A 27,666-nucleotide genomic window follows, 5' to 3' on the forward strand; every position below is an offset into this window, starting at 1 on the left:
TAAAAGTGTATCACTGTAAACTCAAAATTTTTAACAGATATTAATGTATGTGTGTCACACACACACATATATAGGCATATTTCTATGTGTGTATATATATACATATACGCACAAACATTTCCTAGTTCTGCTGCAGAAAGGGCCTGGCAGTAACAACATACCACAGTAATGAGCATATCCAGTGGCCAAATCTTGGTTTCTAAATACCATTATCCAATAAAAGGATTCAGAACTTCTTGGAGAAAAGGACTGATTATGGGGCTGCAGAAGAGAAACTGCAAGAGGAGTTTATTTATAAGAACTTGCTGCACCAGAAAGAAAGAACTCAAAGATTCATGAGAACATGTCAAAAGGACAGAGAAGCCAGCTTGAAGGGGCAACCAGTGGCCACATCTGGAACCCTTTGGCTATCAAAATAAATAATAATGCATTCAATACATTACATTAAATAAGGTAAGAATTAATAAGTTCATATAGACATAAGTCAATAACTGGGGGACAAGGGAAAGCTTCTGCTTGCATTAGAATATCAACTGACAAATAAGGAAATATAAATATTAGAAATAATGGAGTTAGAAAATCATCAATGGATGCTAAATCTAGAGGGTAAAAATCTGATGAGGAACATGTTTACATAATCCCAAAATCTAACTACAAGAAACTTTTCAGTAGAGAAATTTGGCAGATATCACCCAAGCAAGCGATCCCAACCTGTTGCACTAAGAACACATCACTTCTGTGATATTTGTGCTCAAAATGCCTACCCAAATCTAGTCAAAAAGAAATAACAGACCCAAATTGGAGATATCCTATAAAATAGCCTGAGCTCCTAAAAAATATTAAGGTCATGAGCCATAAAGAACGACTGAGGAACTGTTCCAGATGAAAATGATTGAAGGGATATGATAAATATGAACCTGGGTGAAGGAGGAATGCTATAAAAAAAATCCTGTGAAGCTGATATTGTTTTACTCTTTTTACCAATAAGAAACCCCTTAAAAAGATTAAACTTGTCCGAAGTCACAGTTAGCATACAGGTAAGCCAGTTCTGCCCACCTCTAAGGTCATGTACTTATTAGGCTAGTTGCTATTTCTGTGGCTAGCCATACTGGAGAGCTATAGTCTCAATCCAATATTTCCACATGCATTAAATTCAGTTAAAATTTGGTATTCTCTCATATTTTGTAAGAGAAATAATTAAAAGAATCCCTATAACTGTATCCAAGATGCACACTTCAAGTTATATAAATACAAAAAATACAGTGAATGTAAAGATAGCTGTCACTCATTTACTCTATAGTAACTTACTTTCAAAGAGTTTTACTAAAATACAAGTGAAAGTAAACTCTAGGTAGATCTGATAAATGAAAATCATAATAAAAGCTATTGTAATCTGCAAAAACTGAACCATAACAAATAAAAACGCACAGTGTTAGCATAGCTGCTGAATTCAAACTTCCATACTTACGAAAGGTACACATACCTTTTCCTAAATGTGTGTTTATGCTCATATATCTAGCTGTTCCTGTAAGGCTCTTGTGTTCTCTGTATGGTATGTGTTTCTTTGTCTCTGGATCAATATATTCCTTTGCCAAACCAAAATCTATAATGTGAATAACTTGCTGGGTTTTGTTTCCTGGTCGTCCTATTAAGAAGTTCTCAGGTTTTACATCTCTGTATATCAAGTTCTTTGAATGGACATATTCCATGCGAGAAATCTTAGTTTAAGAAAAAAAGAAGAGAAGTTTTATTTTGGGCTTTGACTAGTCTAAGCAAGTATGATAAAGGCAAGACAGAATGAAAACATACAAAAGAAATAAATCAGAAATTGTTTCAACCCTTTAAAAGTAAAATGATGTCAGCCCATCGTTCTTCAAATACATATAGCAAATTACAATTTAAAATATTTGCCTTTAAAACTATTACGGTCACTGCTAAACAAGAGTATTTGAATTTTATGAATTCCTTTCATATCAGTAAGTCTGATTCAATCAACACTTTCAGAGGATGCTACTTCATAAAATCAAAAAGCCATATTGATACAAGACCTTGAACTCAAAAGTATAAGCAGACATATGCAAAACGTTGCAATATAGTCTTCCTTATCAGTTCAATAACCAAGCAACTTTTACAAGTATAAAAACAACAGCACTATTCAGTATCTTTTTCTTTTTCATAACATGTTTCCCTTGCTTTTTCCTAGGTATTAAACATTTAAAAATGATTAATCTTCAAGTTAGAAAGATCTTAAAGTTAGAAAAGTCTGGAATCCAACTCTAATATTAATAATATAGCTCATTTTTATTAATTATTTTACAAATTCTCAATGTTCATTGTACAAACTGTCATAAAATAGAGTATTACACATAAAAAAATAAAACTGCTTCACTTAGTGATAATCATGGTCAATAATGCAATGTAAATATATGGTTACACAGGTCATTCTCATTTGCTTAACAAACTTTGCAGCATATAATATACAATATTCAATGTCTATAGATTCTTAATGATATGAGCATTTTCAAGGGCGGGGCAGCGGTGGAGCGGACAGGATCCCACACTCTGCCACCCAGGCTGGAATGCATAGCTCAGTGCAGCTTCAACCTTTAACCTCTGGGTTGAAGCAATCTTCCTGCCTCAACCTCCTCAGCAGCTGGGACTACACAAGCACACCACCACACCCGGCCTTTCTTTTTTTTTTTTTTTTTTTAATTTTTTGTAGAGATGGAGTCACAGTAAGTTGCCCAGATGGATCTTGAACTCCTGGACTCAAGTGATCCTCTAGCCTCAGCCTCCCAAAGCACTGGAATTACAGGCACAAGCCACCACACCTAGCCTATGAAACAATCTTTAATGCGCACTTTTTAATAGCTGCATATTTTCCTCTGGCTATTAATTTATTCAACCCTGTTATTTCTGCACATTTGGGTTGCTTCTCATTTTTTTATTATAAACATCCTTTCATATAAAGCTTTAAGCACCTGTGAAAACATCCACAGGACAAATTTGTAAAAGTAGAATTAATGAGTCAATGAATAAAAACAATTTTAAGACTTCTGCAGCACACTTTTATTGGCATTTATTTCAAAACTGCCTTAAAACATTCTCTAACTGTTATCCAATGGATTCCCTGAAGTCTAAGTAGTTTATCAAGACTCTCTAATTCATTAGTTTGCCTCTTGTTTTTCCAGGTCATAAAGTCTATTACCAAAATTAAGAATCCATGTTTCTGGCCGGGCATGGTGGCTCACGCCTGTAATCCCAGCACTTTGGAAGGCCAAGGCAGGTGGATTACAAGGTCAGGAGATCGAGACCATCCTGACTAACATGATGAAACCCCGTCTCTACAAAAAATACAAAAAAATTGGCCGGGTGTGGTGGCACGCACCTGTAGTCCCAGCTACTCGGGAGGCTGAGGCAGGAGAATAGCTTGAACCTGGGAGGCAGAGGTTGCAGTAAGCCAAGATCTCACCACTGCTCTCCAGCCTGGGCAACAAAGCAAGACTCTATCTCAAAAACAACAACAAAAAAAAATCTATGTTTCTGAGGTTCTCTTTTGAAGTATTCATCTTTTATATGAAGAAATGGCTAGTGACAACTTAATTATCAAACTGAGCATTTTGATCTTAAAGCAATTATTATATTAGTTTTCATACAAATAAAATATACTTGACTCAGTTATTTTAAGTTACATGGATCCCAGAAAGACAGTATGAAAAGTAGAAACATTTGTATTAGGTCAAATGCTCTGTAAGACAATATCACAGAACTTTAAACTTTTAATATGAATTTGTGACCAACAACCATGTAATTGTTCAAACAACTTCAAACACCCTATTTTACTTACCAGTTGTATAGCTATCATGAGAACTGTTTTAAGAGAAAATGTTCTGTCACACAAGTCAAACAAGTCTTCCAAACTAGGTCCCAGCAGTTCCAGCACCATAGCATTGTATTTACCACAAGGGCCGAAATAGTAAACTTGAGGTATACCATCTGGGGGAAAAGAAATACTCATTTAATAATTTCATCATCTTAAATACTAAGGTTTTCCTCTTAAAAACTGGTTTTAAAATTTAGTTTCAAGAACTAAAGCAGTACTATCACTTTTTCCAGATACATAACTTTTCCTTACCAAACCTCCCCACCTCCCAATACCTTCTCTTTGATGTTCACACTGTAGCCTGGATACACCTCTATTGCAGCTGCATGACTGAATTACATCATAAACAGTACTTCATTCTTTCTCTCTACCACCTTGCTACTGGACAAAAGCTGGGCTTTTTAGCTTTATATTTCCATAGCCTGGAGAAATGCTTAGCACATAGTCAAAAGATTCCAGTTCTATTGAACAAGAGAGTCGCTACTGGCTTTAATAACCCTGTGGTAGGCATACTGCTAAGATCACCACTGTCAAGATTCCCATCCTCTGGTTTATACACCTTGTATAAATGCCTCCCCTTGAAAGTGGGCAGGATTCCTAGGATCTCACTATTGTGACCAGGCTAACTTACATGGCAGATGTAATCAAGGTTCCTATCACTTGACTGTAAGTTGATCAAAAGGAAGAGAATCCTGGTGGACCTGACCTATTCAGGTGAGCCTTTAAAAAGATGATCTAGAAGTCAGAGATATTGGAAACAGCAGAGAAACTCTCCTGCTGGCCTTAAAGTAGCAAACCACCAATGCTGTGGAGCGAGTCACATGCCAGATAGGAATCCTCAAGGAAGTAAGGGCCACAGTTCTACTGCCATGAGGAATTGAATTCTGAAATGAACCAGTGAACTTGGAAGAGAGTACTGAGGCTCATGTAAGAATGTAGTCCAGGCTTACACCTTCATTTCCACATGGTAAGACTCTAAACAGAAGACCGAGCTAAGCCATGCATGTATTCCTGACCCACAGAAATTGTGAGATAATGAAGTCCTTCATTTTAAGCCAGTAAGAGCTAGTAATAATTCATTACGAAGCTACATAGAATAATACAAACTCCAAATTTGAAGTCTGAATGCCCAGAAGTCATCTGTATTTTATTTTCAGAACTAACAGATTCTCAATAAACTGAAATATAAGTGATCAATTTACTTTATATGGAAGTTGTCAGAATCAAAACAGAGTCACTTGTATTAAAACCCTGACAAACAGAGCTAGAGAAGGAGATGAAGGGAGGGTTCTCACACATATATATGCCCGATAACAAGAACTATCACAAAAGACTGCAAAAAGCACAACCTGGAACAAAAGCCACCACAACCTTACAAAAAATTACTCTGCCAGAACATCTGCCCAGGAACTGCCTGTCCAACCATGGACTGATGCCATTCTTGTTAATGATCCTTGTAGCCAAGGATAATCTCTCAAAACAAATTATGTGACCCTCCTCATTTTTCCTTTAAAAATTTTTGTCTTCCTTTACCTCCCTGAATATATTCATGTATATTCCTACTGTAATGCCCACTCCTAAATAACTATCATTTTCTTTTAGACAGTCTCCCTCTCTATTATTTAGTTTGAAACTTAACACTGCATTTATCTATTAGCATGAAAAAATGAAGTTCTTCCACCACAAATGTCTCAGTTTTACTTCCAAGTGATTTTTTTCAATATATTGAAAGAGAAAACAAATCTAATGAAAACTTCTCATTCTTTTTAATAAAAAGTTTTTTAAAATATAACATTCTTATTATTTACCCTATTATTTTGAATATAAATTATTGCAGGACAGAACAGAAAACAATGAACTAAAAATCAAGACAACTACATTCTTAGTCTAACCTAATATTCATCAGCTGTGTGGCTAGCTTGTCATTCAACCTCTCAAGTGGGCCTCAGTTTACTTATCTACAATAATATTAGTGATTTGGATAAGACAAGTATTTCTTGGATATGAATATGAGTGAGGCAGCAGAACATCTACAGGTGGGAATGTAAGCTAGTGTAATCACTGTAGTCCCAGCTTCTCAGGAGGCTGAGACAGGAGGATCGTTTGAACCCAGGAGGTGGAGGTTGTAGTGAGCCAAGATCACGTCACTGCACTCCAGCCTGGGTGACAGAGCAAGAACCTTTCCCAAAAAAAAAAAAAAAAAAAAGAGATAGCGTAATCATAGCAGGAATGGATACAAATTCAAACTGCATACACGATGCCCTCCCCAGAAACAGAGATTCTGATACACCCCAATATGTATATATCAGGACCCCCTGCAAACACACACATATCACACATGCCTGTCCCATCTCCTCCTGCTACTGGGAATCAAAGCCACTCCTACCACAGCCGCTCTTATATGTATTTGTCATATCTACCCCTCACATGTGTGAAGGCAGAGAAAAGGTTCAGAAACAGGGAATGAGAGGCTTGTTAAGTTTATTCTAACTCTAAAATCCTGCTTTTACAATGTTATATACATTAAGCTGGAGATGAAATTAAGATTTACAAACAGCTCTCAGCTACTAAGCTTTTAAAATTCTTTCCATAATGCTTTTTCCCCCTCTCTGCCACTGAAAGTTGTTAATTTACATCCTCTCAATTTAACAATCTCTAATAACTTATTCCACTCCAGTTTATTACTTCTGATATGCAGGGTGCATGGAAACTAGACCAAAACTTGTTAGAACTATATACAAAATGTAAAAATAAAAAGGTTTTGAACTTCTTCAACGAAAGGACTATCGGCTGGGTGCGGTGGCTCATGCCTGTAATCCCAGCACTTTGGGAGGCTGAGGTGGGTAGATCATTTGAGGTCAGGAGTTCGAAACCAGCCTGGCCCACGTGGTGAAACCCCGTCTCTACTAAAAATACAAAACGGCCGGGCACGGTGGCGCATGTCTGTAATGCCAGCTACTTGGGAGGCTGAGGCAGGAGAACTGCCTGAACACAGGAGGTGGAGGTTGCAGTGAATCAAGATTGCTCCACTGCACTCCAGCCTGGCTGACACAGCAAGACTCCATCTCAAAAAGAAAAAAAAAAGGACTGTCAAAAGGTTTTCTACTTCCTTCTGAACCACCATCTATATTCCCAATAGTTAACGTTGTTGAGAAATGACTTCTGAGTAAGATAGACAGCAGTGTATTCTGGTTTATAAAATGACTGTTTTTTTCAAAAGTTTTCAACAGTTTCCAAAACAGGAAAACCATTTAAGGAATTTCACTGTCTTAATTAATTGAACAAATACTTACTGAACATATACTATAAGTTTATGGGACTGGGTTGGGCATTACGGATATATAAGTGAATGAGAGACCATGCTAAGAATGCTTTAATCCAGGAATACAAAGTTGGGTTAATATTAAAAAATCCACCAATATAATTCACCATAATAACAGAAGAAACAGCAAAAACCATAAGATCATCTTAATGGGTGCTAAGAAAGCATTTGATATAACACTCAAAAATTTGAGATAGAAGGTTTCTAAATCTGATAAAGGGAATACAGGAAAAACTACCAGCTAACATCACATTTAAGGTGAAAGATGGAATGCTTTCCATTAATGACTGAGAGCAAAACAAGAACATTCTCTTTTAACTTTGCTATTCAAGAGTACAATGAAGCAAAATAAACAAATAAAAAGCATTCTCAAGAATGAATGGACCCTTACTTCAAGAAAACCTGACATGTTTTACCAATAATAAAATTAAAGCTTTCAAGCAATTCTAATTTTGTAAAAATTTTTATATGCTATGATGACCTTGACAGTTTTCCAATACTTAAAAACTTGTTCTGATGAAACTATGGTGATATTAGCTATTATGATTTAATGTTGGGTAGTGAAATGTGTCAGTATTTGAAATACATGCATAACTCAATGAACCAGTGTCCTCCAAAAGATAATGCATGTAGTTACAAAATCACACATGGGTAAATGGTTCATTCAAACTACAACGGATTTTAATGAACAAGAGCAGAAAAGGTTTTTTGGTATGATTTCTATACTCTACATTATAACTGACCTTTAAGAAATGACTACTTGTCAAATTTTGGTGTAGTTTCAAAGGCATATTTATAATTTAAAAATTAATTAGTCAAGACTGACAGCTGTGGGTTAAAACATTGATGAGAAGAGAAAGTAGTACATTTTTGGAGGAAAATTACCCTATCCTTTTGCTTTTGGCGGAAAATTACCCTATCCTTTTCAAAGTAAGCATAAGTATGCATATAATGATGTTCAAGCTTCACTGTTTGTTACAGTTACAAAAAGAATTGGCAGCTACCTAAAAATCCACCAATTCTATGCTAATTAAACAAAGTATTAGCTTGGTGCAAATGTAATTGCAGTTTTTACATTGTTGGAATTTGCTGTTTGATATTGAAATATATTATTAAATGTGGTCATGTTATACATCATTTTAATGCGTGTTTCTCATTTTATTATTTTTGCTAATGACTTATTGTTGTTTACTTAAAATTTATTTTAGACTATGGAAATGTTAGACAAAAAGCAAATTTGAGTGATTTTCTTATTTGAGTTCAAAAATGGGTTGTAAAGCAGTGGAAACAAGATGCAACATCAACAATGCATTTGCCCCAGCAATTGCTAACAAACATACAGTGTAGTGATGGTTCAAGAAGTTTTACAAAAGGAGACAAGAGCCTTGAAGATGAGGAGCATAGTGGTTGGCCATCAGAAGCTAACAATGACCAACTGAGGGCAATCATCAAAGTTGATCCTCTTACAACTATACAAGAAGTTGCCAAAGAACTCAACGTCGACCTTTCTATGGTCATTCAGCATTTGAAGCAAGTTGGAAAGGTGAAAAAGCTCAATTAGTGGGTGCCTCATGAGCTGAGCAAAAATTTTTTTTGAAAACATCATTTTGAAGTGTCATCTCCTCCTACTTCACACAACAATGAACCATTTCTCAATCGTATTGTGACGTGAGACAAAGAATGGATTTTATATGACAACCGGTGACAACCAGCCCAGTGGATGGACCGAGAAGAAGCTCCAAAGCACTTCCCAGAGCCAAACTTGCACCGAAAAAAGGTCATAGTCACGTTTGATGGTCGGCTGCTGGTCTGATCCACTACAGCTTTCTGAATCCCAGCAAAACCATTACATCTGAGAAGTATGCTCAGCAAATCAATGAGATGCACCGAAAACTGCAATGCCTGCAGCTGGCATTGGACAACAGAAAGGACGCAATTCTTCTCCATCAAAACACCAACCGCACATTGCACAACAAATGCTTCAATGGGCTATGAAGTTTTGCCTCAACTGCCATATTCACCTGACCTCTCGCCAACCAACTACTACTTCTTCAAGCATCTTGGCAACTTTTTGCAGGGAAAACGTTTCCACAACCAGCAAGATGCAGTAAAAATGCTTTCTAAGAGTTCATCAAATCCCGAAGCACCAATTTTTACGCTACATGAACAAACAAACTTATTTCTTGTTGGCAAAAAATGTGTTGACTGTAAATGGTTCCTATTTTGATTAATAAAGATGTGCTTGAGACCAGTCATAATGACTTAAAATTCTCAGCCTGAAACTGCAATTATGTTTGCACCAACCTAATATGTCATATCCATTCTATGGAATATAATATAGCCTTCAACTATCTTTGGAGATAACTGTAAAAGACACACTTTTATTACTTCTTATAATACTGATTAAAATTTTTGTTGTTGTAAACCATGTATTACTTTAAAAAAAAAATTTTTTTTAATGGAGTCTCACTGTATTGCCCAGACTGGAATACAGTGGTGCGATCTCAGCTCACCACAACCTCCGCTTCCCAGTTCAAGTGATTCTCCTGCCTCAGCCTCCCAAAATAGCTAGGATTACAAGCAGCTGCCACCATGCCCAGCTAATATTTTTACTGTATTTTTAGTAGAGACAGGGTTTCCCTATGTTGGCCAGGATGGTCTCAAACTCCAAACCTCAAGTGATCCACCCAGCTCGGCCTCCCAAAGTCCTGGGATTATAGGCGTGAGTCACCACGCCTGGCCTTAAAATATTTCTAATGAGTCATTGATATGGTTTGGCTGTGACCCCACCCAAGTCTCATCTTGAATCGTAATTCCCACAATTCCACATGTTGTGGGAACCCAGTGGGAGGTGAGTGAATTATGGGATTGGGTCTTTCCTGTACTGGTCTCGTAATAGTGAATGAGTCTCACAAGATCTGAAGGCTTTAAAAACGGGAGTTTGCCTGCACAAGCTCTTGTCTGCCAGTGAGATGTGCCTTTCACCTTCCACCATGATTGTGAGGCCTCCCCAGCCACACGGAACTGTAAGTCTAATAAACCTCTTTCTTTTATAAATTGCCCCATCTCAGGTATGTCTTTATCAGCAGCAAGAAAACGGACTAATACAGTCATTAAACATACATATGAATAGAAAAGATAATACAAGAAAAAAGCAGAAAGCTAACATTACTGGAAGCACTGGTGATGTCTACTTTCACTTTTTTTAAAAAAAACTTTTCCTAATTTTTATTATGAATGTATGCTATTTTTGCAATCAGGAAAAAAAAATGTGTTTATTTTTTCTAGGACCACAAAGAAAAACTTAAAATGATATTTACATCAAACTATAATTGTATTTCCCAGAACAAGTCTGGACAGTTTTTTTTTTTTTAAATCACTGAGCAGACAACTTAAATTTTTAAGAGTTAAGAAGAACTGCAACTAACAAACAGAGGTTGAGGCAGGGTACACCCTAAGCAAAAACAAACTAAAACCACCACGGCAACGTAAATGGTAGGTTATATCACAAGGTAGAGATTTTTTAGAAATGAGAGAGGTAAGGAAAAAGAGGGCACGAGAGGCTCAGAAAGAAGGTTTGTTCTTATACCTAGCGAATTTTCAATTATAAAATCTTACTCCACCCATTCCAGTGGTTCTAAAATTATTTTTATTTTAGACTAATATAAAAAGCTATCCGCTGTGAATTCATGAAAGTTAGGTCTGATAATTTCCAATATCTTTACTTTTCAAGAGTTTATTTTTCCCAAAAGCTCAAGGAGTATGAATACAAAATTCAGATATCTGAAAATATAATCTCACCCTCACTCCCCAAAAATTCACTTCATTAAATATCTCATTTAATATGTTAGTGTTTCTTTTAAGTGACAAAACAAAATTAAGTCACACAACAGTAATACATAGGAACTATTAAAGACTGCTTGGTACTTTGTGTCAAGTTTTTAAATACTTCAGCTCCTAACAGGTAAGTATTAGTTAAGTAGACCATTAAGGAAATAATATCATGATCCATTTCACAGTAGTATCATGATCCATTTTCAGGTCTAGAATTCTTCATGTAAAATGTAAAATACTGATATAGTTTGGATGTTGTACCCTCTAAATCTTATGTTGAGTTATAACCCTCAGAGTTAAAGGTGGGGCCTGATGGGAGTTAACTGGGTTTCTGGGGCAGACCCCTCATGAGTTTGTGCTGTTCTCATGATTGTGAGTTCTTATGAGATTTGGTTTAAAAGTGTGTGGTATCTCCCCCTCACTTTCTCTCTCTCTCTCTTGCTCCCACTCTCTCCATGTGGTAAGCTGGCTTCCCCTTTGCCTTCTGGCATGACTGTAAGCTTCCTGAGGCCTTACCAGAAGCTGAACAGATGCCTGGCACCATGCTTCCTATACAGCCTACAGAAGCATGAGCCAATTAAACCTCTTTTCTTATAAATTACCCAGACTCCAGCATTTCTTTATAGCAACACAAGAACAGTCTAACACAAATAGGAAGAATTAGAACAAAAGTACTAACAAACTTATAGGAAATTTAAACTTCCTGATTTAATTTAAACAGCTCTGATTAAGAAAACCTAAATCGTGGCTAGAAATGCTAAGTACAGAATTATCACACAGTATTACCCTATTGTTTTTTAGGGTAATTTTGCATTAAGGCATTCTTAACCTTTAGCACAAATGCTTATACTCCTAGGTCAACAGTTTTCAACATGTGGCCTGAAGCTCCTGAGGACGGGGGTGGTCTGTGAGACCCTTCCAGGAAGTCAGTAATATCAGAATTATTTTGTAATAACACAAATTTTTTTTTCACTCTCATTCCAGAGACTATGGGACTTGTGTTATCACAATATACTAAATGCAGAAGATATGGGAATCTAGCTGTTTACTATTAAGCCAGACATTAAAAGAGATTTGCAAAATCTGTAAAACGATGTTACTTTTCTCACTGTTTTTGTTTTGGAAAGTATATCAACAAAATTGCCTTGATTTTAAAATGTCTCAATTATTATTTTTATTTTAAACAAATATAGCAACATTTTTATATTTCCGTGTTAATTTCTAACATGGTAAATATCAATAGCTAAGACCCACAACAACAAAAGTGCTCTGACATACTCAAAAAGGGTAAGAGCATAAAAGAATCCCGAGACCCAGAAGTTTAAGAAGTGCTGTCCTAGCTGAATAGTAAGCGCTGCTATGAACCAACAGGTGTACTGAGTTATAGACTTGGTAACAGTCCTTCCATTAAAAGACCACAATATCTGCCTGTAGTAGTAAAATTCTATCAGTTAACCCCAAATAAAAGGAATCAAGTTAGTCCACTGTAAAAAAGAGCAACAGTCCTTTCTGTGATGATTTAATTTACACATTTAGAAAATATTCTAACATTCAAACAACATTAAAAAAAATAACATCGCCAGGCCGGGCGCGGTGGCTCAAGCCTGTAATCCCAGCACTTTGGGAGGCCGAGACGGGCGGATCACGAGGTCAGCAGATCGAGACCATCCTGGCTAACACTGTGAAACCCCGTCTCTACTAAAAAATACAAAAAACTAGCCGGGCGAGGTGGCGGGCGCCTGTAGTCCCAGCTACTCGGGAGGCTGAGGCAGGAGAATGGCGTAAACCTGGGAGGCGGAGCTTGCAGTGAGCTGAGATCTGGCCACTGCACTCCAGCCCGGGCGACAGAGCGAGACTCCGTCTCAAAAAAAAAAAAAAAAAAAATAACATCGCCGACAAACAAAAATTTATCTGTTGCAAAAACTGAAAAGAATTTAAGTTGTTATCCAATTTGGGCCTATAAAATTTAAGGAAAAAATGGACTCTATGATTCTTCCCCCTCAGTCCCTAAGCTACAAGCTTACCAATCTTTTATTCTTGCAACGCATTATATAACACTTAAAGCAAAACTAAATATGAAATTTTCGTAGTTTTTCATGGTTTTATACTTTTTATCTTTTTACTATTGCAGGAGGAATTACAAAATTTATGTATATTTAGTAATACCCTATTCAAAAGTATGGTTTGCTTTTTGTTTAAGATTCCTATGTGCTTAATCACTGAAAATACTATAATATTCACACCACACACAACCACACTAACAACTGCACCATATAAACCAAACTAAAACCACTATCAGGTAACACCTCTTTCTTACTTATAATGCATAACGTTCTTTAAATGTACCCATTCTCCATAAACTACAACTTTAACAGAAAAAAATGTGTATTTCCATCTACTATGATAGTAGCACCAATGTAAGTATATATTCACATATAAATAAATGTTTAGCAATGCAAAACTTGTAGAAATTTCCATACAGAGAGACTTCTTTAAAGAATCAGAAGTATTACATATTTTTAAAGACTTCTTCTAAAAGCAATTTAGCTATGACAGAAAAAGGAATTCTAAGAATATGCTACATAAACTGTTGGTTATCTGGGCTGAGATTAAGTTTACACTACTGACAAACTCACTCATATCATATTTTCATTATTTTTGTTAATATCAAAATATAGTAATATTCTAAGTATTTATTCACTGAACTTTCATGCTTTTTACAGTACTTCCTTTCAATTTTATCAAACAACAGCTTATAATATACATAGAGCAGAATTTTTTGAATGTCTTACCTAAAACATGGTCTGAGAAATTTGATCTGGTAACTGTGAATTAAATCAGTTTTAGATACTACCGAATGGTTTACACCCACAACTTTTAACAAAGTTTATACTATTACCCATAATACTTCTCAAAAGTGAATAGTACAATAAAATTTCCGTGCATTACAAAATCACCAATGTTCATTTAACCAGCAGATGGAACTAAATTGTCTTGAAAAGAAAATGAAAATGTAGGCATCTATAAACCAGAGTAAAAAATGTAGAGAGTACATAAATCCAGACTTTATAACAAGGCACAAATCAAGAAGGCAGAAGGATCAGCATAAGGAAGAACAAGGGGGCTTTTCAAACACCTTTCAAAAGGCAACATTTTTATAAGGAGTTATAATTTTAGTAACAGCACCTGTGGCTACCATCAAATTATTGCTTAGAACTACATAGTCCAAGGAATCTCAACAAGTCAAGCCACTTGAGAAATGATGATTTAACATATGCATGGTGTCAAACAGTATTTTTAGTATTTCTATAGTTAGAGATTTGCCAAGAATAGTAATTTATGACAGAGAAAAAGATCATTAACTTCCTCTGATAAGTAGTAATTTATGACAGAAAAAAGGTTTTATTTCCTATGATTAAAAATATCAGCTAATTAAGATGTTCCAAGGAATACATTAATTGCAGTTTCTCCTAATATAGCCTATTTAAACTAATGTCAAAAAAATTAAGAAGTGTTACTCAGAATTGCAGATCTTCAAAAACAATTTTCCCATAAATTTCAAATATGTTCTATGCATTTTCATGAAATATCAATAATTCATATACTTATTTTCAAGTAAATGAAAAAACTGAGTTAATTCTAATAAATTAAAGCCCACCCTTCTCAAGAAAGTGATTAATTTTAGATGGCTGAGTTGTACAGTTCAGTAAGTTTTAATATGAAACTTTCTGCATATCTCCTTAGTTACCACTTCCATTAATTAGAAAATTCTCATCAATAATTTTTTCCTTTGATCTCTAGTTGTCTAAAATGAGAAAATAAATTTACCTAATCATAGGATAACACAAACGAAATTAATTTTAAAAATTTGAAATTGTATTATTTGTCCAGAAATAGAATAAACTCAAAATTAATAATATAATGATTTTGTGTAACATTAAAATATCAAACTTTAATCACAGGATCACAGAAGTTAGAAAACTATAGGAAATTTGAAGATTATATATCCCAACTTCACATCTAATGAAAGAAAATAGTTAATTATTATTTAAAAATTTATTCTTTCAACCATTTACCAAGAACCTACAACTGCCAATCATTCTGCTACCAAAAAGAAAAAGATGAACATATCATTATCACCGCCCTCAAAGAGTTCAAAATTCAGTGGAGAAGACATAGACAAATGATATTTAGCCTTAGCTAAATATCACCAGAAATGATAAAAGAAAAATAAAGGTTTCAAAGGTTTTCATATTCAAAATAATATCAGATCAAATAAGAGGCTTTTCTGGAGAAGAAAAGATGTCAGAAAATGCATTGCTAAGCAGGTGACATTTAGCTAAGGCTTAAAGAAAAAAGGAATTCATTAGAAAAGAAAGATATTCCAGAAAGAATACAGACATGTGAAAATAGTAAGATCTACTCAAAGAATAGTAAGTGTAGTGCAAGTGAAAAGTAGGTCAGTAGAAAGAAAGAAATTTGGACTTTATACCAAATGATGTGCCCCTATGTGCAGGTAGAGGTAAAAAGGGCGTTGAGATATTCAAAAGAAAGCCCAATTTGAAGAAAAGTGACAATGGGGACTGGAAGAGAATGAAGTCAAGAGAGATTTTAAGAGACAAAATTGACAGAACTTTACTACACCAATATGCCAAAATCAGAGGAGGCTAACATTTCAGCTTGAACAGATGTGGAACTAATGGAACCACGTAATCCAAAAGACCAAGCAGGAAGGTCTTTTAAGAGAGAGAGAAATTGTTGAGAAAACAAGGGCAAAAGAAGGTAGGGAACTCATTCCAGCTATATGAATTTCTGATTTCAGTAGGGATATTCATATGCATTCTTTAAGTTAAGTTCCATTCTTAAAGAATGGAAGCAGGAGATAAAGAACTGGAAGTTATCTTTACACAAATAGTAATTTCATTTCTTCCTCCTTCCCTCCTGTTACAAAAAATCCAAGATTGCAGGATGAAGCCACACACTAAGGTTAGGAGCCTGGTTCTTTACTTTTGAGTAGCTGTACCAACCCTACAATTGCCCAACTCTGAACTCATTTGTCTCACATTACATACCTTTACTTGGTTAAGCTATGGCGGCCACAACTTTTGTTATTAAGAGTCAAATCTATTTATAACCAATGGAGTGGTCCACACAACTTTGTTCTTGCTATTCTTTTCTTGTCAACCTCTATACTCTCCTCAGGGAGATCTCATCCATTTCTTTAGCTTTAAAAACCATCTATGTGCTGATGACTCCCAAATCGAGGTCTTCATTTGACTCAATGAATACTGAGTAGATGTGACAAAACAAGACTATTCAATACATTAAAATTTTGCTATCACAGAGAGTGATAATGGTATAAAACAATATTCTAATCCTATGCAAAGCTAAATAATGTAAAGAGGGATATTGTCAGAGAAGCTACATAAAGAGAAAGAAAGAAGCATGGATTTACAGAAGGATCAAAACCCAAACAGGCAAAACCAAGTTGTGTATTTTTTCACAGATACCTCACTAAATAATTCTAAATAAATCCATTTTCAATTTCTTTGTGGTAAAATACACATAGAACTTATCATTTAAACCATCTTTAAGTGTACAGTTCAGTGACATTAAGTACATTTACATTACTGTACAACCATCACTACTATCCATCCATCTCCAAGATGTGTTCATCATCCCATATTGAAACTCTTACCCAGTGAACAATAATTCCCCATTTCTGCCCTCTCCCCAAGCCACCAGAAAACACCATTCTACTTTCTGCCTCTATGAATTTGACTATTCCAGGTGCCTCATGTAAGTAGAATTTATTTGTCCTTTATTTGTCTATTTTTGTTGGTGAGTTTTAGAAGTTCTTTATATATGCTGGATGATACTTAAATATATCTATTTTTAAAGAGAATATTAACAAACAAATTGCTATATAAATGAAATTCAGCAAACCATAGGAAAATTATAGGCTGAGTTACTCTAAATAGCCCGTTTATAATTAAGAGCAGTCTGAAAATATAATCTTTTCAGATATGAATTCCAAAATCAAACTGTTTAAAAGTCATCAGTTCTTCCAAAACAATTAAGCACTCTTGATTTTCTACAAAGCTCATAAAGGTACTTAAAAATGCTTTCATAAAATTCACAAATGACCGAAAAAAACACAAAAAACATGCCCAAATTCACGACTCGTACAAAATACTCTAAAATACCCACACGTGTCAGAGCTCAGAGCCACATGATGCACACCTTCAGAAGGACCATTTGTATTTCAATCTATGTAAATGACACCCATAGAGCACAGAGGAGCATAGCACCCTTAGTAAATAGAGACTACCCTGTAAATGGTGGTCCCTGCAGTTGTGCAACACTGCAGTCCTATGGCATTCAAGTCCTAAAAGATGTTTCATTTTTAGTCTTACTATCTCTGACATAGTTTTTAAATATAAAACAGAAAAAAGTTAAAATAATAAAAGTACACATTTGTTATTCAATTCAATGACTTGCTAAACTCTAAACTGACTTACTCATTTCTAATTAAACCACTCAATCCTATTCTTCCAAATGACAGTTTTACTACTGTACTAGATAGATGTGTGTTTTTTTAATCACCCTGGCATCCAATCCCCCTTACATAACACCTCGATTTCCCTAAAGTTCGGATAAGCATTTGATCTAACTTGAGGCAATCAAATTCATAGTAATTAAATCAGGGATAAGCAGGACATAAGGCAGTAAGATTTAGTCCTACAACTTTTGCTGAAAGTTTTAGGAAAGAGATGCTTTCATAATTGCTAAGCCTAGGTTATTGGTGGCCACCTCCAGCATCTCTTAAGAAGGGCCAACCAGAGAGTGAAGCCTACACATACTCAAAAGGCATATCATAGAGACTTGAGATGTTGATGACAGTATTTGAAGCACTGGATAGAACAATGTCTTATATATCAAGTCATTTTCTTGAATTTCCAAGTACATGAGTCAATAAATTCATTTTATTCCCACTTAACTTCTTATTTGCTAGTCTTAACTAATATGTATAGTTTCACACTTAATTAGTTTTATCCCAATAGCCTTTAAATCCCAGTTGTCAGTGATAATTCTGATAACTCCCTGAGGCCTGTCTGTATCAGACTTAAATACGTATTATAAGAAGTCTGTAGCGATGAACACATTACTACAAAATTTAAAACTTATTGTCCCTGCAATGACTATTCATTTGCAAAGTGTGCTCTTAGAAAAACAGAATGTAAAATTGATATCAGTATTAAATGGACAGCTCTATCCATAGAATGTAAACATGCTTACAAAAAGATACATGAAGAAATTCCATTTCATTAAATCTGGAGAAACAAAATTCCTCTACCTGTATCATACAAGAAGCTATACAAGTAAAATCCTTTATTGAATAGAAGTATACAGAAAAGTGCTGTGAGAACCTTTTAACATAAAGAAAATGTAACATATAACAGAAAGTTTTTCCATGAATTATCTGTAGTGGCATGAAATAATCTCACTTAAATTTAGAGTTTATCTAAAAACATACCCACATTTGTTGCCAAGGGTCGCTGTAACAAATTACTACAAATTTGGTGGCTTAAAACAACAGAAATTTATTTTTTCACAGTTATGGAGGTGAGAGTCTGAAATCAGTTTTGCTGGGCCAAATCAAGGTGTTTGCAAGTCACACTCCCTCTAGAGACTCTAGGCAAAAGTACTAGAAGCCTCTCCCAGGTTCTTATGGCTGCTCTGCTCCAGTCACAATGCCTACTCCTTTTGTGTGTATAAATGTCCCTCTGCCTCTCTTACAAAGATACTTGTAATTGCATTTAATGCCCACTAGATAATCCAGAATAATCTCTCCATCTCAAAATCCTTAATTTATTATACCTGCAAAGTCTTTCTCACACAGTAACATGTAGAGGTTCTAGAGATTATGATATGGATATCTTCTATGTGGCCATTTTACAGCCTACCACTATATTATAAGCCACTTCAACAGCTATAATAGTGCCAAAAAGACTAAGAATATGGAAGAAGTATGCATTTTATATTCTCATATTAAATTTTTTCACAATGTTCTCTACTTATATCAGCAGAAACATAAAAAGCTCCAAATTTGTCATAAAATTAAAAAGGGATCCTAATAGTAAGAAAATGTATAATAAACATAGCCGTATGAAGTGATTTTCTTAACCAAACTTAAAAAAAATTCCTTGAAACTAAAAAGTCATGACAATCCACTTTATTTCAAATTTAAAAATTAATACAAGACTTTACCTCCAGATCCTAACTGCTTATAGAATCTGTATTCCAAATGTAGCTGTGGTGCTCTTGATTTCATGGGCTCCTAATTGAAAAAACAAACAAAAAAAGACATTTAAGTTATTAAAAGGGCACTAGGCCCCAACACAAATGTTACAAATTTTGGTGTCAATGCCTATATTATGTAATAGTCTAGTAGGCATCTTTGTCTAAGATTAGATTCATATAAAAATCAACTTTCTGTTCAATGTAAAATAAAATGATGCTACCAATGTACATAAACTAAGTAGCCATTAGATCAGGCAGCAGAAAAATCCCTTAAGTTTGACTCTGACCTTGAGAAAAATATGTTTTGAACATTCATCACTAGAGAAATGATGGCCCTTTTACTATTTCTCCGGTTCCCCAAATTCACCTCTGAACTGTATATTTCTTACATAAAGGCTCTAGATTAAAGTTAAGCCATAGGATAGTAAGAAAGAACAAAAATGGTAATATGAAAATGTTGATAGTAGCAACAATGTCTTAAATTTTTTTCCCTAAGGTGTAACTCATATGCAATAAAACACACAGTTCATAAGCGTTAAATCCGTATCAACTCCATATATCCGTATAACCACCACACCAATCTATAGAGCATTTCCATCATCCCTTTTTTACTTCTACCACCTTTGGATTCGTTTTGCCTATTGCTGGATTTCACCTAAATGATATACAGTGTATGCTTTCTGTTGTGTCCAGCTTTTATCATTTGACATAAAATGTTTTTGAGATTCATAAACACACACACACACACACACACACACAACATGTACAGAGGAAACATAGGTTTTAGACATTAGAAATAATATTAAATATGAAAATACAAGAAGTAGAAAACTGTAACAGGGTAACAGGAAATTTAAAAAAGAACCAACAGAAAAGTATAACAAGGTAAGAGAAAATTTCAAAAAGAATCAATAGAACTTTGAAAAATAAGAGAATACAATAACTAAATTTAAAACTCATTTTGCCATCAGATTAGCATAACAGAAGAGAGAATTTGGAAACTGTAAGGCAGACAGAAAAACTATACAGAATGCATCACGAAGGAAGAAAAATTGGAAAACAGAAGAAAAGATTAGAGACCTGGACAATCCAGTGAGGTTTAGTATGGACTTGATAAGAGTACCAGGAGGAAACGAGACAGAAAAGTCAGCAGAGGCAATAATTGGATAAATCATTGCTATGAATATTCAAGAATTGATGAGGATAACAAACCACCAATTCAAGAGGAATGTGAATCCCAAACACGGTAACTAAAAAGAATTTTATACCAACACATCATAATGAAACTATGAGCAACAACAAAAGAATTCACATAAATAACATTAATATCCCACTGCAAAATTTATAAATTTTATTACAGGAGAAAACAATCAGCTTAGTTCTTGAGAGGCAGGATAGTACAGTAGTTAAGAGCACAGACATTGAAACTAAATTGTACTAGGTTTGAATCCTAAATCCTCTACTTCTAACTGTGTAACTTTCAGCAAATTATTTAACTTTTCTGTACTTTCCAGTTCCCTCATCTGTAAAATTGGGTTAAAACTTAACCTTTCTATAAAGTACTTAAAACAGTGCCTTCTATACATATAGCACTATATTACCTATAATTATTCAGTTAACTACCTAGAAGTACGTAACCTTAAGATGCAATAAAAAGATGTCCATGTAAACAATCACAAATAAAATTAAATATGTAACTTATTCAATCACTAATACCCCTTAGATAAAAATAGAGAGCCAAATCTGACTTAGTTGAGTCATTTCAACTAGATTCCAGTACTTAAGCAGCAAAGTTTTAACACTATATAATAAAAGTCACCTTCCCCAGGATGACATTTTCATTATTCATGTACAACAAGATATAAGGATGGTAGCTCAGGTAATATTAACAAATTATCTTGAAACAAACTATTGATCTGAACTAGGGTAATACTAGACAAATGAAAAAAATCTTCGTAAGAGATGACGAAGCTGAAAGCAGTCACAGAAATCTGCTCTCCAAACTCAGGTTATCAAATTATGCCTTTATTTGTACCAAGCAAAGTATAAAAGCCAGATAGCACTGAGGTACACAGACATAAGATTTTCAAGTGATTACTTTTATGGCATGTCTAAACAAAATCACGTTATCTGGCACAAATAGATATAACAGATACAAATGAAAAAACATATAAGGAAATAATGAACTAAGTAACAAACTATCATTCAACGGTATATGTGAAAAGTTTTCTGTCCTTCCAGTATTTTGGATGAATCTGAGGTGAACATGACTAGATACCACTTTACAAACTCAAAATACTAGAAACATAGATCCAAAACTATTCCTAGTTCCCCCAAAGAACAATGAATAACCATAATTATTACATGTAATGCTGATCATTGTGCTTTAAGAAGCCGATCATTTTGCTTTTTCTTGCCAAAAAAGGGGAGAAAAGTAATTAAGAGGACAGAGATACAGCACAAAAATAAACTTTAAAAAGTTATATATGCGTATGTATATAAGAAGGCTGAAAGATGACATAATAAATGTTTAGTAAGGCATCAATGGTCTGAACAAGTTCCAAATCTATAAATAATAGGACCTAAGGATCACCACTTAATGAATGTAACAGACAAGGAAAGGTCAGTCTAGAGCAGGGGTTTCTGCTTTGACACCATGGTTTATCTGCCTTAACATATCAGATAAATATCATTCACATACAAAACACGCTCCCATGAGTAGAGTTGCTCTCTACAGGCTGTTGCATCAATAGCACAGACTGTAAACACTGCCACACTTTTATCTTTCCACACCACAAGAATTGTTGTAGGTTCAGGACCACTGGCCTACAACATGAGAAAACGAAGAATTTCAAAGAAATGAAAGTCGGCAATGCCTGTTCAAACAATGTCCAGGCTGGGCGCAGTGGCTCAAGCCTGTATTTCCAGCACTTTGGGAGGCCGAGGCAGGCGGATCCCACAGTAGGCCTCCCCACTGTGATTAATATTCACCAACCTCTTGTTCTGATTTTACGCTCATGAGGGGACCTTGTAATTTTAACTTGGCTTTCTATGTACATCGGCCTATAGAAAGAAATTTGGGCTTTCTAGACCTGTAAAATACCTCATTATTAGTTAGAAATTCACTCTTTCCTGAATCTGAGAGCTTGATAGTGTGAATTGATTACTGTGAATCCACCTCTAAGAAACGCTGACAACTGGTGAGATAACCTTCCCAGGTTTTGTTTCATAAGCCAAGGACCAGATCTTAATACCAAGATGGACTCATCTAGCTAAAACCCGGGTTAAAGCCACATGTCAGCCAACCAGTCTCTCTTCATGGCACTGCAACCCTACTGTACATCTTTATTTTGAGTGAAAATAAACATTTGTTACACTAAAACTTGATCTATACTCAAAAGATACTTAATATTAAATAGTAGAGTTTTTCTATTTCCTCCCATTTGCCTCTTCTCCTAATAGTCTCTCTTTTATATATTCATTTTACATTACCCTAAGAACAGAGGTTATATTGACAGACAAGGTTGAGAAAGGCAGAGAAAACCAAGCCATGCTAAACTTCAGGGAAACGTGGCTGGCAAACCAGACAGAAAAGTTGTACCAGAAAAAGTATGTCGTATAAAAATAATTCCTAGATCCCAATTTTTCCAAAAGAGATCTCTCTCTGCTTTGCAGCTGTCATACTGGGCATATTGAAGACTTTAGAATAATTTCACGGGAGTTTGCTTTCCCTGTTATCTATCACCTACCACATCAAGCATTTCTGGATCCCTGAAAGTCAAGCAATACCCAGCTTTGCCATATTTTTGAAGTAACAATTTAAAAAGAAACTTCAGAAGCTACCTGGAAGTATGTTGTCAAAGAATATAATCCTGAATACTAAGAACACTTTTGTTTTATCAAAATGTTTGAATCAGAAGGCAAAATCTCGTTAATTTTTATCTAATTAAAAAGCCTTCCCTAAATTAAAAATAGGGCCATGATCCAGAAATTCAGTTCTATAATGCTGCCAAAGTAAAGGGATTGAGTTTTCGTGGCACAGACAAACAAAAATGTCCTACACATTACCATATACTTTAAGAGCAGGATGATGTTAGGAGTTTAACAACAAAAGATTAGCTATACATTAACTGTCAAAAAAGCATCCAAATTACAAATGACATGCAAACAAAAAATTAAAATATGTAAATTAATCACTTAAAAAGTAACAAAAATAATTAAGAAAAATTAAGAAACAGGAACTTACCAACTTAATTGCCACATATTCATTTGTGTATAAATTTTTCCCTTGAAAAAGAAAAAAAAAATCAGATTCTGCAAGTAACTGATTTTAAAGATACATTATATAAAACTCTGAAAAAAAGCACATAATACATTTAATTAAAGCATAGGTTTTTGCTTCTACTTGGCAAAAAAACTTAACAAGGAAATATTTAAACTTATTATCAACTCAATGATGTATTTAGTATTTCACCTAGATTCAGAGCAGAAAGTGATACAAACACTACAGATACTAATAGTTCACTTATAAAAATGGAAAAATTCTGACTTTGTTGGAATATTGTATACAATTTAAAAGTAATCAGTAGTCAAATGCATGCTGAAAAAATTTCAAAACCAGAACTCCTATATAAGAATACCAAATTCCTCTCCCAACCACCATTTCATTTTAAATCCATTGTTATTATGAGATGTAATCTTACTAGGACTCGTATTTAATCCAGTAAATATATTAAATAAACTTAAAATATCTGAAATAAAATTTTAAAACATTCGATAATTGGCTGTGATAAACTAATTAACCACTTTGAGGAGAAAAATAGTTACTGGCGCCTCACCTTACAACCAAATTAATTCCAAATATCTTAAGAGTTAAATACAAGCTAAAAACAAGAATATTTATCACATCCATACATTAAGGATTTTCTGAGCATAAGAAGATCATGGCTGGCGCAGTGGCTCACGTCTGTAATCCCAACACGCTGGGAGGCCGAGGCAGGCGGATCACGAAGTCAGGAGTTCAAGACCAGACTGACCAACATGGTGAAATCCTGTCTCTACTAAAAATACAAAATTTAGCCAGGCATGGTGGCGCACACCTGTAATCCCAGATACTCAGGAGGCTAAGGCAGGAGAACTGCTTGAACCCAGGAGGCAAAGGTTACAGTGAGCCAAGATTGCACCACTGCACTCCAGCCTGGGCAACAGGGCGAGACTCCATCAAAAAAATTAAAAAATAAAAATTAGGATCATAATGTTTTATACAAATTTGATTACATAAAATATTTAAAATATTGAATATCATTAGAGATTTAATATCACTAACATGTAAAGAATTCAAATGTATTACAGTAATCTTTAGCACTGGCAAATCAAAAATAATCTAGAAAATTCCAACTGGTCAGCATCTGTAGTCAAAGTAGAGTACTAAGGAGAATTTTGGAAGTACTAAGTATATGAAGATAATTTAATTAATGTGTAAGTACATTAAAAAGAATGAAAAAACAGTACATGATTTCTGAATTTCCAGTATTTTTTCAATTAGCATATATTACTTTCATAGTGAGGAAAACAGAACAATGACAGTTTTTTGGTTTTTTTTTTTTTTTAACAGTGAGAGCAACTGGCCCTGGTCACATTGGCTACTGAACACAGAAGCAGCAAATCAACAACTTTGACACATGTGATTTTCCAACATAATAGCCTGAACCTCTTTCCATACAGCAGCTGATGAACAGTAGTAAAACTTCTAGGCAAAATTTCAGCTTTAGTTGTGTTGCTACCTTTGTACAGTAGTGTTTATTTATACAAATATTATAATACTTTTCTGAATTTTGTCCTTATTGTACAAAATTGAGTGAAAATAAAGGACAAAAAGAAGTATTCATATTCACACTAAGTAACATAGGTGTCATAAACTCAATACAGTTGGCAAAAAGGATGGAACTCAACAGAAGTTCCAAAAGTGGTCAACTTTAAGCTCTTTTCATATACTTATTGAACTTATATACATATTTTCAAAAATTACAGAATATTTCATATTTTTAGTCAATTAGTTCAACATATAGATATACCTTCATATATATTTTTAAAAATGCATTATGTATGAAAAGTTAGGTTTCCTCTATTAAACTTGGCAGTAAATAATTTAATGATATTCACAATGAAGAACTTAATGTCAAAGAACATTAACAAAAGACAATTCTGGTTTTGAGTTCCAAGACAGAATTTGTATTTCCCAAACATATTATCATCTTTTCATAACTATTTTGTATATGATGTTTATTCATAAGTACACAAGGAAAAAGCTTCACATGACAAGAAGTTAGGTTAACTACAGATCTCAAAGAATCAAAATATACCAAATGCCTCTAAAAGTACTATTTTTGTACTCCAATGTCTACCTTTGAGGTCACAGCAGAAAGCTAAATCCTAAAAGGATCATCTTTTCTTGAATACTAGAGATTTTGCTGAAACTTGAAGTCACAATGATGAACAAAGATTAAACAAAAACACAAGTGCATTTTTGTCACCTAGCATAGCCACAGCCTCACTTTTAACCAGTATTTGTTATACACATAAACAAACAAATGATGCAAAGTATGTGTTTATGTACAGTGTGAGTAAGGTGTGAGTAAAAGGGAAGGAATGTGCATGTAGTGAGAATCCCATTAAAAGAAAAATCCAAGTAAACTGGTGCCAGTTAAGTGATGTTTTAATCCAATTTTAAAAGACATTTCCAGGAAAGCATTGTGCCATATTAAACTTGAAAATATAGTTTTACCAATTTTGTGGCTTTGGGGTGGTAATTATCAAAAACTATTTTCTTCAAAAACTATATATGTTTACAGCAGAAACAACTATTTACCCACCAATAGCCATTCTCCCCCTACAGAATGCCCAAGCTTGAAAATGGCTGCCCAGCTAAAGACTACACTGCCTGCCTCTCCTTCAGCTTAGTGTGGCCATGTGACTTAAGCGCTAAATAGCAGTGGACATTAAGTATGTTCCTCCTCACTTCCAGAAAGGAATGTATATGCTCCTGCCCCTTTTTTTCTGTATACTTGCTGGCTGGGAGATGGAAACAGCTAAAGCAATTTGTGCACAGAGACTGAAGTCATATATTAAGGATGCAGAGGTACCCTGACAGCCTTCAGGTTTCTCCCTCTGGTCTGTGTGGTGTGAAACGAAAATAAACCATTTGCTTGAAACCACTATATATTGGATTTTTTTGTTACCGTCTTACAGTCTATTCCTTAGTTATTACATTTTTCAGGTAAGTTTTATGGTAGCTTTGGTTAGAAACAGCAGAAAAATCAATAAACATGAAAATGATGAACCCATTCAAATCTATATATTCATTTGATAATATATTGTAAGGCCTGCAGAATTTTCAACAAAGCAATTATCAAATATAAACAATAAAATAGGAGTTACTAGCTATGTAGGAATAAGAAAAGAAAAAACAAAAATGAAGAGATGTTATGGAAGCTCCTGTGGCACCCTTAATTATGTCAAAAGTTACAATGTCTTATTTCAGACATGGTTATTCATAAAGCAATACATAATATTCTCTTCCGTGCTCTTTTATATGATAGACAGATGTGGCCACAGAGTACAAAGGAAAGTCCCTCATGAAAACAAAGGTTATTATACTTACAAATTCTGGACAGGAAGTCACATCACATGCCACACAGGATCATAGGGGAAACGCTAGGTTTTGGTTAGGTGGCAGAAAAACAAGAGCAAGGGGAATGCCTAGGCCAAAGCATTTACTGGGGTTTCCCAGGGAAAGGCAAGGCAGGGCAGGGTAAATGGTTAAGGATTACTTAGTTTGAATAATTCTAGTGACTTCTGGGCTATAAGAATGGGTCTCTAGCTTCCAGGTACCTGGCCCTGGGGATGATAAGGTAGAGGAATATTGCCTCTTGGGTGTATAGGCCAGATAGAAAAGGGGTGGGGATTGGTTAGTGTGCATATCATAGGCATGCTCCCAGCTCAGTTTTTGGCTACTTCTAAGAATTGGCTAACCTCTGGAGGGGCAATCTCTTCCCAGCCGGAAAGGTTTTTTAAGACGTCAAAACATCATAATATACAGAAAAAGAAAAATACATATATAATATGACCCTATATTTTAGCTAGCTATGTTTGGTCTTATTCAGTGCCTGTCAAAAACATTCCTAGGAGTTTGACTGCCTGAACTAGAAATCATCTACCAATGCAGAATGCAAACCTTACTACCAACACATAAAAGACAATTACAAACACAGATGGTTCTCAACTATGATGGTTCAATTTGAGATATTTCAACTTTGTATAATGA

General features: G+C 34.7%; 1 protein-coding gene across 11 annotated transcripts in view; it reads right to left on the bottom strand.

Annotated features, from left to right (window-relative positions):
- The window catches only part of CSNK1G3 (casein kinase 1 gamma 3), a 106,702-nt gene that overhangs the window by 39,803 nt on the left and 39,233 nt on the right, over positions 1–27,666 (bottom strand). For 8 of the 11 annotated variants that reach the window (XM_023197132.2, XM_026454523.1, XM_026454521.1 and 5 more), the window contains 4 exons: positions 23,590–23,630; positions 19,311–19,380; positions 3,848–3,996; positions 1,484–1,718 (listed from right to left, as the gene is read on the bottom strand). In XM_023197132.2, coding sequence (XP_023052900.1) covers positions 1,484–1,718; positions 3,848–3,996; positions 19,311–19,380; positions 23,590–23,630 — 495 coding nt within the window. The remainder of the gene's footprint in view (positions 1–1,483; positions 1,719–3,847; positions 3,997–19,310; positions 19,381–23,589; positions 23,631–27,666) is intronic. The other 3 variants (XM_026454524.2, XM_026454525.1, XM_026454526.1) reach the window with 1 other exon arrangement.

The sequence above is a fragment of the Piliocolobus tephrosceles genome, chromosome 4 (genome assembly GCF_002776525.5).
Source record: "Piliocolobus tephrosceles isolate RC106 chromosome 4, ASM277652v3, whole genome shotgun sequence".
In the NCBI taxonomy this organism is placed as follows: Eukaryota; Metazoa; Chordata; class Mammalia; order Primates; family Cercopithecidae; genus Piliocolobus; species Piliocolobus tephrosceles.